The sequence below is a fragment of the Hydra viridissima genome, unplaced genomic scaffold (genome assembly GCF_058129835.1).
Source record: "Hydra viridissima isolate aposymbiotic clone 2 unplaced genomic scaffold, HvirCarnegie_v1 scaffold_3, whole genome shotgun sequence".
Lineage (NCBI taxonomy): Eukaryota > Metazoa > Cnidaria > Hydrozoa > Anthoathecata > Hydridae > Hydra > Hydra viridissima.
In genome coordinates this window covers 4536415-4553231 of record NW_028324302.1, presented here as the reverse complement: position 1 = coordinate 4553231, position 16817 = coordinate 4536415, and the positions used below count along the sequence as shown (strand labels likewise).

Genomic DNA, 16817 nt, shown 5'->3' with positions numbered 1-16817 from the left:
GCATTCTTTGTTCTCGCTATAAACATTTTTTTTTAAGAAGATATTATTTTTAAATCATTGCACATGTTAAGAAAATTGAATTAACATCTTAAAAAAAAAGTTAGGCATCTTGAAGGGTACAGAAATAACATGATTATTTTATACTTCTTCTTGATAAGAATTTTAAAAAAAGACGCCATCTTGGAAATAATTGAATACACATTATATTAACCTTTCCATGTCACACAACACTCCCATACTTAAGGAGTATCAATGCGCCAGAACCGGCATTCTATAGTAGTGATGGAATTTTATTTTCCATAACTTCAAAAATTGTTGCAAAATCAGAAAAACAAAAATATTTTTAAAAATTACTTTTTAGATTCGAAAACACAAAAACATCCAATACCATTACGGTCATAGCGCAATAGGATGGATGAGTCGGTCAGTTGAATTCTTGTTTATATCACTCTTTGTTACAGGAATTTGAATATCCTTACATCGTTGCTTCTATAACAATCTGAGTTTGTCCCATTCAATAATTGTCCCATTCATTAAGGTTCTCCCCTACTATTTCGCGCATGTTCTCCCTAACAATCTGTCGATCTATATGTACACTCCGCTCCACTAATTCTAAAAAATCAGTCGATAAAACAAAAATAAAAAAGCAACAAATAAATTTAAAAATTTACACATTAAAAGCGGTATCAGGAAAAAAGCTAATACAATGATAAAATGACAGTAAAGCGTATCTAAGTATATAAAAAAAACTATTTAGGCATTTTTCCTGGGAGGTTTTTTCAGGAGGATATTTTTCTTGATACCGTCTAAATTCCATACGTTCCGTCATTGAAAATTTTCAAAAAGATAATTGTTCCACCCTAAGACTAGCAACATATTTCCTTGTTCGGCCAGGAATTGAAACTTTTTTTTAACTAGGGTCTAAGAATGGTTTGAAAGCAAATGCGAAGTTGTTCCGGCGCTAGGAATGGTTTTAATTGCCAATATAATCATGGATCGGAGTCGATTATTGATATTTTAAAAGTGCACAGGGAAAAAAAAGTCTTAATCCGTTCAGACCAGTTGTTGCCCCAAATTAAGTTAACTATGCTTTACTGCAAGTTTTGTTTCACTGCATTTCACTCTCTCATACAATATCCTTTCAGAGAAAATGTTGACCAAAAGTAAATTTACTTACTTTTTAAGTATAGATTACTTTTAATTGTAACTAAAAGTTATTTAAAGTGTAAACTTAAGTAATCAAAAGTATTTTTATATAAATTATTTTTAATAGCCATTTCATTTTAGTTATAAAGTAATGCATGTCTACTTAGGAAAACTAATTATATAAGTTTTATTTACATTTGATAGCATGTAACTTTTTTATAATGTATTTTAAAATGCTCTCTTTTTTTTTACAATTACGGTAATATAATTTTTTTAAAAATAAATTCTTTTTAAATGTGAAAGTGAGTTACATATCGAGGTAAAATGATATTATGTAATGCAGTTTTAAAAAGTAGTTAACTTTTAAATGTAAAAATAAATTACTTTTCCATGTAATTCAATTTAACATGTAAATGTAAATTACTTTTTTATATAATCCGCTTTTATATAACTTACATTTGAAAGTAAATTCACCTTTCTTTACAAAATAAAAGTTGTTTTAGTAAATTACTTTTAAAAGTAAATTTAAGTTTTTTTGAATGTTTACAATTATATACTCAATTTACTTTTTCATAAAGGCTTACTTACTTAAGTAAGTAAAAAAAAAAAGGAAGTAAAAGTGCCATCCCTATTGCAAATTCTTTTTAGGAGTTTTGCATTGTAATTGTCTTAACATTAATTTTTTTATTACGTCAACGGTTTCCTTTGCTAATAATGGTGCTTCTAATATGCTCGGTAAAAACGCAGGGGTACCTCATTTGCTATTAACAAGTTTCCTTATTTAGTTACTTGGTATTGTAATAATGGTTGTTTAAAATTTGTTGTGAATTATGTTGTGCGTTATATTCTACCAGTTTGTCACACAAAAACTTTTTTTGTTATATTATATTTCATTTACAGTGCATCTCCTAAAAAAAAAGCAGAACTGGAAAATGTTACAGCAGCTGTAAGTGTAACGCTAAATTCAATTGGACTTATTCTAGGTACTAGATGAGTTTCAACCAGAGTACAATCCGTGATAGCTGTTTGGAATAGCTGTTAAGAACTGTATTTACTCTTTGACGAAACTTCATTGGACGTAAAAAGTAACAAGGGAAAAAAGCGTGGGGCGCAGGTCTTATAAAGAAGCCGAGTAACGTTAATTTAAAGCTAAACATAGGATTAATGCTGGATCCATTAATAAAGCTTGAACATCTTTCCAAGAAATTACAAAACAGACTAAGGTCTATTCCAGAGGCACATCAGCTCATTATTTTGAAATACCATGTATTTCAATCAATGAAAGATAATCCTGGTAAATATTTTTCACAGACAGAATGTACAGTAGAAAAACTGGAAATTAAAGGTGAAAAATTGCAAGTTGGTAAAGTCACCAAAATCAATCCAAAAATTTTTTTGGTTAACTATATGAAAATATAGATTCTCAAATGTTTATAGCTAGTGCTCCTCATAAATCTTTAGGAGAATAAGGAAACGATTCAAATATAGAAAAATCTATATAGACAGTTCAAAAAGATTTTAGATCCAAGCTTTGGAGATACTTTTAGTATCTGTGCAAGTGCATTAGTGCAATGGTCTCGATTATAAGCTGCCAGTGGGGACGGAAATAAAATTCCAAAAGACCTCCAGCGTTTTAATGCTGCTATAAATACCTTAATTGTCTCTACGGCAAAATGTAAGCGATTATTTTCTACAACGAATATTAACATCTTCTTAACGTAAAACTCTCTAATGACAAAAGCGGCATCTAGCTTAATGTTTATAAAATTGGTAAGGCCACCTATGAACAACTTTGATACAAAAGATTACGTCATGTGGTTTGAAAAGAGACATCGTGATGCGAATTATACAAATTGCGAGGCTAATCTCTACTTCAAAGTCCATTAATCAAAACAAGATCTTTCAGGAACATATTAAATTGTGAGGAACATTATAAATTGCGAGGCTGCTTCTACTTTAAAGTCCATCAATCAAAATGAAAAACTTTGGAAGATATTTTAGGAGTACAATTGGGTTTTTTAAAATTACACAAATAAATAGATGAATCTTTACATTTGGCATTTTTACTTTATATCAATTTTTAATATGAGCTGTATATATATACAGCATGAAGATGCAGTTCAAATATATTGAGATGTTAATAAATAATATTGAAAATCATCTCGTTAACTTTTTTTAGATTGAAAAAAGTTTATCAAAGTGCGTGCAAAAATATTAGATTAATACAAATACAGTTTTTTAAATAGCTTGTCATTTAAAAAATAAAGTTACATTTTTTGTATATTTTTAAGTAATATTATAACGGCTGAAAAAAGAATAAAATCAAGGAACCAAAGAGCATTGTAACCAAACCAACACCGTTTTTTAAACTGCCATTTGATTGGTCGTCATTGCATAAATCTGTAAAACAACAAGTCCCCTGAAATCATCATTAAAAAGTTTCATCAAAATAATTTAAGTTTTATATGTATAAAAGATAAAAAAAATTTGAAAAAGCATGTGTAAGAAAATGAATAGAGAAAAATCACAAAATATTTAGTAACTGAGTGTACTATACCTTACAGGCTTCACTAGCCATTCCTAAAACTCCACAAATATTAGAACAAATATTATTTTCATTTGGAATACAATTAAGAAAAGATCTCCTTAAACCTCCTGAATTAAAACTAAACGACAAACAAGCGTTTCGTTGATACACACAGGTAGTTATATTTCTTTCTACTTTTTCAGTAATTTCGTGCGTAGGCTCTGAGTAGCATTGAAGCGCCAAGCCTTCAACATTAAAGTAAAAAATCATATTTGCATTTTAATTTTTGACATCAGAAAAGCTTCAAAAACTCTTTCAAACCTAAATAACCATTAAACATAAGATTTTTACAAAAATTCTTAATAAAGCAAATTTAAAACACTTCCTTATAAATTTGTTGTTGCTAAAATAGGTTCCCGTCTAAAAAAAAAGGTGGCAAGTTTGGGAAGCAGTTATGAAGCTAAACTATAACAGTTACCAAGGCTCTAATAGAAGGTCTAATTTGAGAGAGTACTCAAATAGCTGTTTGAAGATTGCAGCGAGGTATACTTAAGAACATAAGAGCCGTGCTAAGTTGTAAACCAGAGTGAGCCAAAAATCAAATAAAGTTGTAGTAATACAAAGTTGCAACAGAAATTTCTTTTTATAATCCTTTATAGAAGATTATAAAAAGAAATTTCTGCTTTTTTAATTTCTTTTATTGAAATATATATTTTAAAATCTATCTAGTTATTACTTTTTATTATTAGCAATTTAAACTGCTAAAAATCTCTATTCTTCAATTATAAACCTAAAAGGTTTTTTCCCTCCTCCACTTCACATTCTTTCCAATATTTGTTTATCTTTTGCAGCAAAAATAGCATTTTATAATATTGTCAGTATCTCTGTTCCGACATTTCTGCTTTGAAGTTTTTTTGTACTAACAAGCTACGCGCTCTTAGAAAACAATATTACGTTCTGTCTTACTCTGACATTTTTCTGTTCTGTATTTTATTGTTCTGATATTTAAAAGATGAGGTGGCAATTTGAAATTTATTTTGGATTTCTTGCAGACACTCTCTAAAAAGAATATTGATCATTAAATCAGCTATAAGCTAATTCAACATAATGTCTTACTCTCTTGAAACTCTAGTCATAACACGATTAGATCTGTTTAACACCTTTCAAGTTTAAATTGAAAAAGTTTCAGCTTGAAAAAGTTTGACTTGATTATTTTAAAATTTCTTTTTCTTGGTTTTTAAACCAACAAAAACTTTTACAACATTTGAAAGTTATTTTAAACCGTCACTTTAGCTTGACACTTTTACTTAGCTTTAAATTACCCTTAAGTATATTGTAAATACATTTAAGTATACTGTAAGTATAAGTAATCTTTCCTTAAAACAATAGCTGGCTGTAAGTACATTCTTAAAGTTACAGATTTCTCATAAAATGCATCACGTAACTCATTATAAATTTTTACATTTGTAGCTCTTTTCATTTGCAAGTAAATATATTCGTAGGTTTTTGAATATAATGTGATGAGGGAGAATTAAGTTAAAAATAACGACTGGACAAAGACGTACACATAATGATGTAAATTAATGATAAAGCAGAGAGAAGAAAAGTTACAAACTGGGAAAAGACGTGAACACGAAGATTCATCAACCTGCCATATAAATAAACGGTGAGTAGGTATTGCAACCGAAAGCAAGCAAAAACTATATAAACTCAAAAAAAAAAAAAAAAAAGTATCTTACGAGGAGAAGGACAAGCAAAAAGAGAGGAAGACGGAGTTTTAGAGAGAAGTGAAAGAAAGTTTTTTTAAGAGAGTTTTTAAGAGGAATTTACGAGAGAGAACTTTTGTGAATGAAGATATTTTTGGATATTTAAGAAGAATTATAAGTTAACGAAAAAAAAAAAAAAAATTTTAATTAACAGGGGTAAAGAATTAAACAAGTCCTAAGAAATATTGATTAAAGAAGAAAAAAAAAGGTTTTAGCCATACCGAATAAAGAAAAAGAAGAAATATTCGTTTGAAAGTAAAAGAAGAAAAAAAGTGGAGTTATTGATGAGAACAGTATTGAACACTGCCAGTATAGTAAGTGAGTATTACTTGTATTCTATAAATGTAATTAATAAAAGAGTGCTAATAGAACGTTTATTGAGATATATTGTATAACAAACTAAGAGCGGGAAACACGACCTTAACCCTTTAACGATTACACCTTGTCCATTCTAACCAAACAATACCCGCACCATCAACTTAAACCCCAATTTCCACATACCCCTTCCACTTGACCATCGTACCCATACTTCCTAAACCTTACTACAGCATCATACTACAAATATCTTAAAAACATTTATTAGCAACGCCTCTCTCACAATAAACAGAAAAATTAAAAATGAAGTAGTTTTAGCTTAACTCGTAGATTACAGAAAGGTTCTCTAATATCTAATTGTCGGAAATTCTTCGTATTAAAAACAAAAACTCCTGAATGGACCTCCACATATCGTTCAAAACAGCTTTTGAAAGACTGTTAAAATTAGTACTGAAATCAATATTGACTTCTAATCAAAGATCCTGCTGTAAAATCTTGGATAGTATCAAAGAATGGTCTTGGTAACTATAAAACGACATTAATTTTCTGTGGGCTTCAAGTCAAAAGTTAATAAATGCGAAAGCAAAAAGCATCCTGAGAGCATTGCGATACAAATTGGTTTAAATTGTATTTTGGTCATAATGGTTGCTAAATATGAGTTAAAAGGGAGAACTTTTTTTTTACCTTAAAAGAAGTTTAAAATATGAAAGTCTTTTTAAGAAAGAAAACAAAAAACCCGTCCTATCATTTTCAGTTGGATATGGTTAATAGTTTGTATCATCTAGTAACAAAATAAGTCTGCAGAACAAACCGAAGTCGACATCAAAACTAAGAAAAATAAAAAAACGAAAGTCTTGTATATAAAAAAAAAATTCAAACTCAGTTCAAGCAAGAACCTCTGCGAAAAAATTAGGGGGCTTTTCACTAACAGATCAACAAAATGTTAGGGAGTTTTGTCACCAAACATAACTGCAAGTGGTAAAATATTAAAAAAACAGTAACTAACTTTGATTATGGGTTAAATAAAAAAATTCAATTTTCTTTCTTTTGTAAAGAAGACTTTAGAGGAATGATTTTTCTTTCAATTATCGAGGATCGACAAATAAAACTTTAACTAGTTCTTGAAAATGCAGAATCACCATTAAAAACAAAAAAAACAAATATGAAAATATTAAAAAGTATATAATATACCTCCACGAAAAATTAAGAGCAGTATTCCAATGCTAAACATCATTTCATGCAAGAGCTTTTCGTTTTGCAAAATAAGTCTTTCTTTTATATCGTTTATAATTCAATGAAAGGTAATTAAAAACAACAACAACAACAACTTAGGTACCTGATCAATTTTTTACATCTTTATCATAGTTTAATTTTTAAAGTAAAGTTTCTAAAGAATTGTAAAAATAATAGATTTTTTTTTTGCTACAAAGATAGTTTGAGTTAGAGCTGCTTAGAAGCAAGTGTTAGAATACTTAATATTGTTCGTTAAAATCTTGTTTAAATTTCTTCAGGATTGGGAACAAATTTGGGTTTTTGAATTCCAAAATAAAAGATTTTTTATGTAACTTAATTTCCTACAATTAGATCTAGAACGCTATTTAACAAGCTTAAAAAGATTCAAAATAGAGCTGTAAGAGCTTTAATCATTACAAACTTTAAAGTATGCCATGATGTTAAAGAATTTATAAGGTAAGAGTGGCATGATATTGGAAGTAAGTGCCAAAATAACATTTGTAAATAACTAAAGGTTCTTAATGAAAAGGTTTGTGCATTGTCGAAAACAAAAAAGAAAATTGAGACACATTTAGCAGCTACTTTCAGACAGAAATCTTATAAATAAAAAAATTAGATTTATCTGTGGATAAAAATACATAAAAAGTTTTATTCTTCTACCATCTAAGCTTTATTTGACATGAATTGTTTTTTTGATATAATAATCTGAATATTTAAGAATGAATTAGGCTTTTTGTGAACTGCTTAAGCATAAAGAATTTAAACCTAGGGATGACACTTACTTATTTTGATGTAAAAAAAAAACTAATTTAAAAAAAAAAATTACTTTACATAACTTAGATTAAATTATGAAATATATTTACATTTTAAAGTAATTCATTTTTTAAAAAATAACATTATATCACATATAAAATTACTTACAAAAAGTTAATTTTAAAAATGAGTAACTTATTAAAAACTTATTAAAAATGCATTATTTTTTTATTGCAAGTAAAAGTAGTTTACATAAAAGAGTTATTTACTTTTTGTAAATTACTTTTAAAAGTAAGCCGTGTGAAAGTAATTTAGTTTAAAAAGTAATTTAGATTTATACAAATAGGTGTAAATTATTGTAAAAGTAAATTATTTTTGAAAGTGATCTTACGTAAATATAACAGGCGCGGATCTAAGGGGTGGCCATTGTGGCAATAGCCACATAGTTTAAAATTCAACTGATTTATAAGAAAATGTATGTAATATTTATTGAAGATCTTTTAGAATTTTTTTGGATTAAGTATGGAAAAATTTTAGGGATATACTAAGTTATTGAAAAGAATTGAAAATATTTTGTAAGACTTGCGTAACAATTTTTCGTATAACGACTGATTGAAGTTCGTTGGCCATACAGCTTAAATTTAACGGCAGCCAAGTTAGAATTCGTCAGGTTAGAATTATTTTGTTCTATCTCCAATTTTAAACGTTGGGAGAAAATGAATTGTTAATTTTACTAAGTAATAATTACTTTTAAAACAAATTTTTTTTTTAATTTTTTTTCTAAATAGTTTCTTTAAATATAAATTATTTAAAGAATAAGTTATTATTTCTTAAAAAAGTAATAGTAAAATTTTAAATAATTTTTACTTTTAGAAAGAAATCAAAAACTTTCTTTCAACGTTTAAAATGGGAGATAGAACAAAATAATTCTAACCTGACAATTTGGGTTTTTGCGCTTAAGGAATATCTCTAAAAATTTAAATTTGTCTGCCGTAACTTACAGATTTTGGCTATAGAGATTCCTACCCAATGATATATTATATAAACTAGATGTCTAACTTCGATCCGAAAAGTGAAGCCGTGGAAGCCATTTCTAATTCGGGCAAAAATATGCATTTTTAACTTTTATTTCGCACGTCGGATATAGCTTTTGCCCTTATTACAAATGGCGGATTCAATTTCTAAACAAAAAAGCGGCTTCACTTTTCGTCTAATAAAATCCCGCAAGTTAGACATCTAGTATATATAATATATCATTGTTCCTACCAAGGCCACAACAGTTCTTATTATACGTTACCGACGTTTTATTCAATAAATAAATGCTGTTAAAAAGTATTAAAATATTGATCATTTATCGAAATTTCAACCGTGAAAACAAAACTTGGCCACATAGTTGGTTTAAACGTGTCCAATTTAAAAAAATATGCTGTTAAATTGGAGCTAACAAAAACAGGGTATAATTCGTTACCGTGAAATTATCTTAAATTTTTCTCAATTTCCTCTTCAGAAACGCATCCCTGAGTAATTTTTGGATATTGGACTTTGAGCTGACCCGAGAGCGCCACCTATCTAGGGTGAAAGTAGACATAGTCCCACACCCAGGAATGTCAATTTTGAAATCAAGTAATGACGTCCGCGGAAATAAATTGGATTTGAAGTCAAAATCATACTGAAAAAGGACTAGCAGGTGTAACATACAAAAATGCCTATAAATTTTTTTTGGTAGTTTAGATATTACCCAAAATGGGCATGTATACTACCCATATGTGTGCCAAAATGTGTATAAAATTTCAGGCCAAAATATTGCTTACTTTTGAAATTATGGCAATTCCAGTTTTCAAAAATCTCACTTTTTGCCAATGTCACCATGTAAAGTTACCATCCATTGAGCCACTATCTAAGTTATCCAACAGGCAACACTACACTTTAGCCCTACAGGTTGTGGGCAACAACTTTTGTAACAAAAAGTTTTTTCTAAGACTTAGTGGTAGAGAACTATGTCAAGAAAACTTATCAAGTTAAGGGATTTTCCTTTGTTAATATAACTCTGAAATCATAACAAAAAAATGAGTATAGCACCATAGTTGTCTATTTTTTCAAAAAAGTGCATAAAATAAAAGTTGTAGGGCTTAAAAAATTAGAGGGGGTCATTTTTATACAGTTTCCATTAATTTTGTGTTCCACTTGGAGAAATTTTGACAACCTGTGATGTATTTCTAGTTTGGTAAACAAATCTTACTGTCTTACAAATATATGATTGATTTTTCTAGTCAGCTTAAAAAAAAAAAAGATTCTAGGCTTATAAAGTTATATTGAAAACTTTCCAAATAGTTTATTTCTTTAAATAAGTTTCAAAATACTTAGAGAACAAAATATGGTTTCTGCAAAAAAAAATGATTGATGAAAAATTTCTACAATTCATTAAGACCATCAAACCAAAAATGATTCTTAATTGATTCAAAAATTTTGTTTAAAGATGCTTACTGCTGTAATCAACAAGGCAGTTTGTCAGTTTTTCTGGGTAATCAGGGTGGGTGGTGGATCGCTTGAAGCGCTGCCAATGTTGGCCGAAATCTTGATGGGCTGCTTCGACGGCTTGTTCACTGAAGCGACCAAGGGAGGAGTTTTGGCGATCAATAAAGTCACTGATGTGGTGAAACACAACATGTAACTTTGGAGTTATATGGCAGTTTGGAAGTGCAAGGAAGGATGTTTTGAATTGTTGGATCTTTTCAAAATAATCGAACTCAGTTCTGATCCAAAACAAGCTCGAACAACGCTGTCAAACTTCCGAAGTGTATCCACAAAGCCAAGAACTTGGAATGCTGAGTTAGCTTCTGCTAGTTGTTGAAGACGGTCTATATTTTTTAGCAATTTTCGGCACTCATTTCCTTCAAACTGCCCACCATGGTAAGGACTCTGAGCAATGTTGAGGGAAGATGGCCATGCCTCAGCTTCAGGCCACACACCTTTAAGCATTTTGTAAAGGAGGTTGACAACACCTAGAAGAAGGTGCAACTCAGGGGGAGGAATGATGTCCATGATGAGTTTGTCATTTGGTCCATTGATGATCGGGTAATGGATGACATTGCCAGTCAATTTAGCTTTGGCATGCACTCCACCAGACCGCCTGAAAGATTCGAAACTTTTCCTAAGGGAGCTCAAAGTTCGAAATGTTCCTGCATTTTCAAGGTTGTTTGCATCAATGTCACACCAGGCACAGGGGTGTGAGCTGGAGTGAGCCTGTAGGCCACAGAGAATGTTGGCCAATTTCAGATCGCATGCGATGAAAAGATTCACAGCATCGCAACCAACAAGTGCCCATACTTGGTGAACACTTTCATATGTTTCTGGAAACTCTTCAACAACAGCTAGTAGCATCTGACGTTTCACTCCAGTGTCTTTGGCAACTCGCTGCGTCAAGGATCTTTTAGCAGGTGAACTTCTAGATTCCTTATTTACTGCAGAGCTCTTCTCAACAATTGTAAGACAAAATTTCATAAACCCATTGCCTCCATCAATGCCAAGCTTGACCAGGGGCTCAGAAGAAATATTCCGAGAGGTAAGAACTCTGTTGAGAAGATCCAACAAGCTCTTACAGTGAGCAACTGTAAAATCTCTAGAGTCCCCTTTAGTGCTTGACCCCTTGATTTGTGTGTGAGCGAAGAACTCACTGAGCTGTTGTCCAACAGCTAGGAACTTTGATGCAAAGTTAGGCTCAACTAGTTTTCCAACTGATGCTTGGTTAACTGTACTGACCAATCTCTTGATGCCAACATTAGACAATCCAGTATTCAGTTGAACATTCACAAGGTCTTGAGTAGTCAAAAACGAAGAAGCAGGTTTTGAGGAAGCTCCACTTGGGCCTTAATATAGAATTTCTTTTTTTTTAAAGGATTAGAATATTTTAGATAACTTACTTCTAAATACAGTTTTTGTTGCTGAAAACTAAATCCTCTATTTAGTTCCTTCAAAAACTAAAATTCTGATGATATTTGCATGTAAAAAAACAATCAATTATGGTGAATTTTGAACAATAATAACTTGTTGTGAGCTCTGTACTATATATAGTAATAAACTTTTAATTACCTGGCGTAATGGGAAATGCATGACCTCCAGAAGCCTTAGAAAGACGAACAGTCCCATGGGGTGAGGCTTCCTTGTTTGTGATTACAGTGGCAGCAATCTGTTCGGCAGCCATTGCATCTCAGGCTGCCAAACCCTTAAGGTTCTCTCTAAAGGTAAACTGGTTGCAGGTGTGTGCTAAACCTTTACCAATTGGACTAAGGCAATTATTGCATCTCAAAGGAGTGTTTTTTTCTTCAGCTTTTGTCTTATCGAGTGGATGCTTTTCATTCATTTGTAATCGTCCAATTTTACACAAGAGGCAATCACAGACATGACCTCGTGTTTCTGTTCTGACAGAAATAGTTGTGAAGTCAAACAGAGGGGGAAGAGTGATATCTTGCCCTTCACCTTTACGCCTCATCATTGTTCTACAGGCTTCACAAATACCTTTAAGCATAAAAAGTGATTTTCATAAGTCAGAGAAATATTGCTGTACCTCAATGGTTTTGCTAGTAAAGCTGTGGTTTTTATGAGAACAGGCAGTTTAAATAAATCAATTAAAAGCAAGCAAGCTTTTTAATTTCATTGCAATACCACAATAAAACTGATTTCCCTATATACATACAACTAAAATCAACCCTACATTACCTTGAGGAATGTGAGAATCAGCTTTATCAAAACTGACTCCATAGATTTTGCTGATTTGCTCCCACATAAATGCTGTCAGTTGTCTTGAGCACTTTTTAAGACAAATCAGGCAAACAACTTTCTGATTTTCCTCATGAGTTCTGGCGTGGTTCGGCATTTTGATTGGCTGAGAGAAATATTTTTTTTAATTTTACATAAAAGAAAGTTTCAAGGAAATACCTAATCTATCAATCTTTGCATAATTATAAATATTTTAGTGCAACTTTTAAACATTCTGTTAGCCCCTAAGGGATTTTTATTTGATGAAAAAGTTTTTTTTCACTTACTTATAGTATACAATGCAAACAATTAAATATACTAATCTTTGATTTATATGGATAACTAATGTACTTAAAGTAATTGTGAAGTGTACAAATTTGGGTTAAACTTAAGTACTTAACAGAGCAATAAGATTGGAAGTAATAAAACTGGACCAAAACTAAGTCCTACAAAAAAATTTATAAAATAAAATATGTTTCTTTATTATCCCGTAAACTGCTGTCAAAATTTCATACCTTTATCTTGAAAATTGCCGGTGATTTAAGCGAAATACTTTGACAACTGAATTTACGGCAAAACAATGCAAGTCTTAGTGAACGTAATGTTAAATTTCAAATGTTTCTTACTTATTACTTAATAAGTTCTTTGAGAATAATGTGAAAATTTTCAAGGAAAACAAAAGTGTAAACAGAGATCAACTTGTTAAGAACAAAAGTCAATTTTTCAATTTTCATGGTTTTGCAAAATTTTCAATAATGCCTAAAATTTTTTTTATAGAATTAAAATAGATGTTAAAGCCATTTTAAATACTTTTTTACTTTCATGAAGTTCTGTTAAAAATCGTAGCTAGGTAAATCTTGAAAATGCCGTTGGCAATTTAAAACAATGGAGATAAATTTTATAACATTAGTCATTTCAATAGTTGATTGAAATTTTACTTAATAAGATTACTGAACTTAAATAACTGTCCAAAATTCCTAAGCAGTTCCGAATTTAACTTTTTTTTCAAGCTGACTAGAAAAATCAATCATATATTTGTAAGACAGTAAGATTTGTTTACCAAACTAGAAATACATCACAGGTTGTCAAAATTTCTCCAAGTGGAACACAAAATTAATGGAAACTGTATAAAAATGACCCCCTCTAATTTTTTAAGCCCTACAACTTTTATTTTATGCACTTTTTTGAAAAAATAGACAACTATGGTGCTATACTCATTTTTTTGTTATGATTTCAGAGTTATATTAACAAAGGAAAATCCCTTAACTTGATAAGTTTTCTTGACATAGTTCTCTACCACTAAGTCTTAGAAAAAACTTTTTGTTACAAAAGTTGTTGCCCACAACCTGTAGGGCTAAAGTGTAGTGTTGCCTGTTGGATAACTTAGATAGTGGCTCAATGGATGGTAACTTTACATGGTGACATTGGCAAAAAGTGAGATTTTTGAAAACTGGAATTGCCATAATTTCAAAAGTAAGCAATATTTTGGCCTGAAATTTTATACACATTTTGGCACACATATGGGTAGTATACATGCCCATTTTGGGTAATATCTAAACTACCAAAAAAAATTTATAGGCATTTTTGTATGTTACACCTGCTAGTCCTTTTTCAGTATGATTTTGACTTCAAATCCAATTTATTTCCGCGGACGTCATTACTTGATTTCAAAATTGACATTCCTGGGTGTGGGACTATGTCACCGCTTTTGATTTTATTGAAAACACACCACATGATCCCATGCACATTTTACTAGAAGGACTAGTGCCCCATGATGTCTTCTGCTGCGATTACATATTTGTGAAAAATATATATACTCATTAGCTGCACTTAATAGTTTTATTATCCAGTTTCCTTATTCATACTCTGAAGCCAGAGATAAGCCTAATATTTGTCCAACTACCTTTGATAATTCAGGCTCTCAAACATCTACTCAAATTTTGATTCTTGCTTGTATCATTCCACTTTTTATTGGACAATACAGCGATTCCAATGATCCTCATTACGTTAATTTTCTTGATCTTTTGGAAATTCTTCAACTTATTTTGTCACCAATAACTACATGTAGAACTGTTTTGGATTTACAAACTCTTATTGAAAAGCATAACAAATCATTTGCTTTACTGTGGCTAAATAATCTGATACCAAAGCACCATTTTTTACTTCATTTTGTTGGACAAATACATCGATTTGGTCCACTAAAAAATCAATTTTGCATGACTTTTGAAGCAAAGCACAACAAAATAAAAAGTGTACGTTGGTAAAACTTTAAAAATATTGCCAAATCAGTTTGTCAACATCTTCGGTGGAACACAATTTCAAACTTCCTTGATGATAATGGTCAACTGATTTCTTATCTTTTTACGGCAAAAACTTAACATTTTAAAAAAAGAATTGTGATGGGTTCAATTGTATACCAAGTTGGTGATATTACTTCAACAGTTAATGATTCTTATCAACTTTACAAGATCACTGACCTTCAATCTAATTGCGTAAAAGCTTGTATCATGACAATTGACAGCTATATACCTCATAAACTTGCTTTTCATGTTAGAAGTACTAATATATTTAAATCAATTACTTTAGAAAATCTCCAAATTCCGTGGCCATTGACAAAATTTACTGTAGACGGCACAATATTAGTTGTGCCTAGGTCAAAACATTGTCTCAAACTTTCTTATTTACAACGAATATTTTGTATATGAATATATTTTGTATATTAGTTGCTATTTTTACAAAGACAAACTTGTGGTTTAGTTATTTTGTTCATTTATATATAAGCGTTTAAATGCATGTAGAATATATACTTGCTAAAATGTCATCTAAGCATTAGAAATGTGTATTCTGTTTATATATTTATATATATTTTTATTATTAGTTACCTATCTTTTCAATGGAATGCAGCAGTTATTTAAACGGTTTGGTGCCTTGCCGTAAACACACTTTAAAAGATATCTGTAATGAATTGGCACATCACCTTAAAGGGTGTCTTCCCGAGGGAACGCCTTCAATAAGAAAAAAATATTATCATCGTGTTACTGTACTTTTGAAACAGTCATATCCAAACTGTACTTTTGGAGAAGAGGGTGCAGTAAGTTTGAGTTATACCACTTATATATTATTATCATATTTTAAAATTTTCATTAACACATCGGTGAAATAATTCACGCAAAAATAAATTATAAAAACCAATAAATAGTTTACAGCATTAATTCTATTAGATGTTTAATTAAGCACAACATAGGTTATTACTCCAAATAAAGGTAAAATAATAATTATTTTTTAATGTTCAGGTGTATGTAACACATCCATTTGTTACACAAAGCTAGATAATATTCAAATAATAAATTTTGTTTTTCAGGGTGGAGTTGTAAAACGTGTGTCGAATGTAATTCGGAAGCGACGCGAGCGTCGTTTAAAAAGTTTGATAGATGTAAAAAATGCTAATAGAATGCTTAACGTTTCAGGAATGATAGCTCATTTGATGAAGATATGCAGGTGATACCCATAAAACCTTTTTCAAAAGAAATGTTTTTTATCAATATTTTTTTAATTAAAATTTACGTAAAATATACAGTAAGAATTTAATAAGGTTTAATTTCGAAATAATCCAATTTTTTTGCATGTTAGTTCGCTTTGGTACAAAAAGTTCCTGATATTGATCACATACGCTGTTTAGTTAGGAATGTGCACTGTTCTTTGCCATATTCAGAACACAAAGAGCACCTGTTCCATCCAGAAATTGTAAGCAAATAATACTTATATTAATGACACATTGACTATAATATGGATATATGAATCGCTTTTTGTTAAAAGGGTGCAATTTGAAAAATTTATCAAAATCAATATGAACACATGAACGCGTATATATATGTATATATATATATGGCCGCCGAGAGGGGGGTGGGGGGGGGTGGACGGGGAAGATTCCCAGGGCCCCGCGTGTGTACAAACAATTTTTTAAAGTAATTTTTAAAATATTTAAATAGTTTTGACTTTTAAAAGATTTAATTAACTTTTATTTTTCATTTACAATGACCAGAGCACGCTTCTTTTGGTCCTGAGTATGTAATTGATCATAATGAGGGCCCCTTAAGAAAACTTTCCCGGGGCCCGAAATTTCTCTCTTACATTAGTAAATTAAATTAGTCACGCGATTTTTAAAATTAAGTATGGCGTGACATTTGAATTTTTTATTTGTCACGGCGCATCTAAAACACTATCGGGTCGCATGTCACCAAGCCCGATTTAACGCGCCACATTAAATTTCTCTTAATGTGGCGCGTTAAATCGGGCTTGGTGACATGCGACCCAATAGTGTT

General features: G+C 30.5%; 2 protein-coding genes and 3 pseudogenes across 4 annotated transcripts; 3 read left to right on the top strand and 2 right to left on the bottom strand.

Annotated features, from left to right (window-relative positions):
• The first annotated feature begins 1470 nt into the window (after positions 1-1470).
• LOC149890677 (E3 SUMO-protein ligase KIAA1586-like) lies at positions 1471-3044 on the top strand (annotated as a pseudogene).
• A 162-nt stretch (positions 3045-3206) lies between these two features.
• On the bottom strand, positions 3207-7200 carry LOC149890676 (uncharacterized). Of its 2 annotated transcripts, none has more exons than XM_090083544.1 (3): positions 6946-7200; positions 3704-3918; positions 3207-3565 (listed from the first exon to the last, which is right to left on the bottom strand). In XM_090083544.1, exons 1-3 carry the CDS (start codon positions 6986-6988, stop codon positions 3443-3445), a joined length of 381 nt encoding a protein of 126 aa, XP_089939670.1. In that variant the 5' UTR covers positions 6989-7200; the 3' UTR covers positions 3207-3442. The 2 variants fall into 2 exon arrangements, with proteins under 2 accessions (XP_089939670.1, XP_089939671.1); XM_090083545.1 differs by having other exon boundaries at positions 3207-3546.
• Positions 7201-11947: 4747 nt separating this feature from the next.
• On the bottom strand, positions 11948-13082 carry LOC149890675 (uncharacterized). The gene is made up of 3 exons (XM_090081948.1): positions 13011-13082; positions 12457-12622; positions 11948-12255 (listed from the first exon to the last, which is right to left on the bottom strand). Exons 2-3 carry the CDS (start codon positions 12611-12613, stop codon positions 11948-11950), a joined length of 465 nt encoding a protein of 154 aa, XP_089938074.1. The 5' UTR covers positions 12614-12622; positions 13011-13082.
• Positions 13083-14199: 1117 nt separating this feature from the next.
• Positions 14200-15200, top strand: LOC149890674 (uncharacterized; annotated as a pseudogene).
• A 71-nt stretch (positions 15201-15271) lies between these two features.
• On the top strand, positions 15272-16314 carry LOC149890673 (uncharacterized; annotated as a pseudogene). The gene is made up of 3 exons (XR_016451326.1): positions 15272-15586; positions 15857-15993; positions 16126-16314. The product of XR_016451326.1 is annotated as an uncharacterized LOC149890673 (transcript).
• Positions 16315-16817: the final 503 nt, after the last annotated feature.

Coding starts and splice junctions, on each gene's coding strand:
- LOC149890676 (XM_090083544.1), bottom strand. CDS start 6,988: ATGATGTTTAGCATTGGAATACTGCTCTTAATTTTTCGTGGAG. Junction 3,919..6,945: donor GCTCTTAATTTTTCGTGGAG/GTATATTATATA, acceptor TTAATGTTGAAG/GCTTGGCGCTTCAATGCTAC. Junction 3,566..3,703: donor TGGCTAGTGAAGCCTGTAAG/GTATAGTACACT, acceptor TGATGATTTCAG/GGGACTTGTTGTTTTACAGA.
- LOC149890675 (XM_090081948.1), bottom strand. CDS start 12,613: ATGCCGAACCACGCCAGAACTCATGAGGAAAATCAGAAAGTTGTTTGC. Junction 12,256..12,456: donor TGATTCTCACATTCCTCAAG/GTAATGTAGGGT, acceptor TTATGCTTAAAG/GTATTTGTGAAGCCTGTAGA.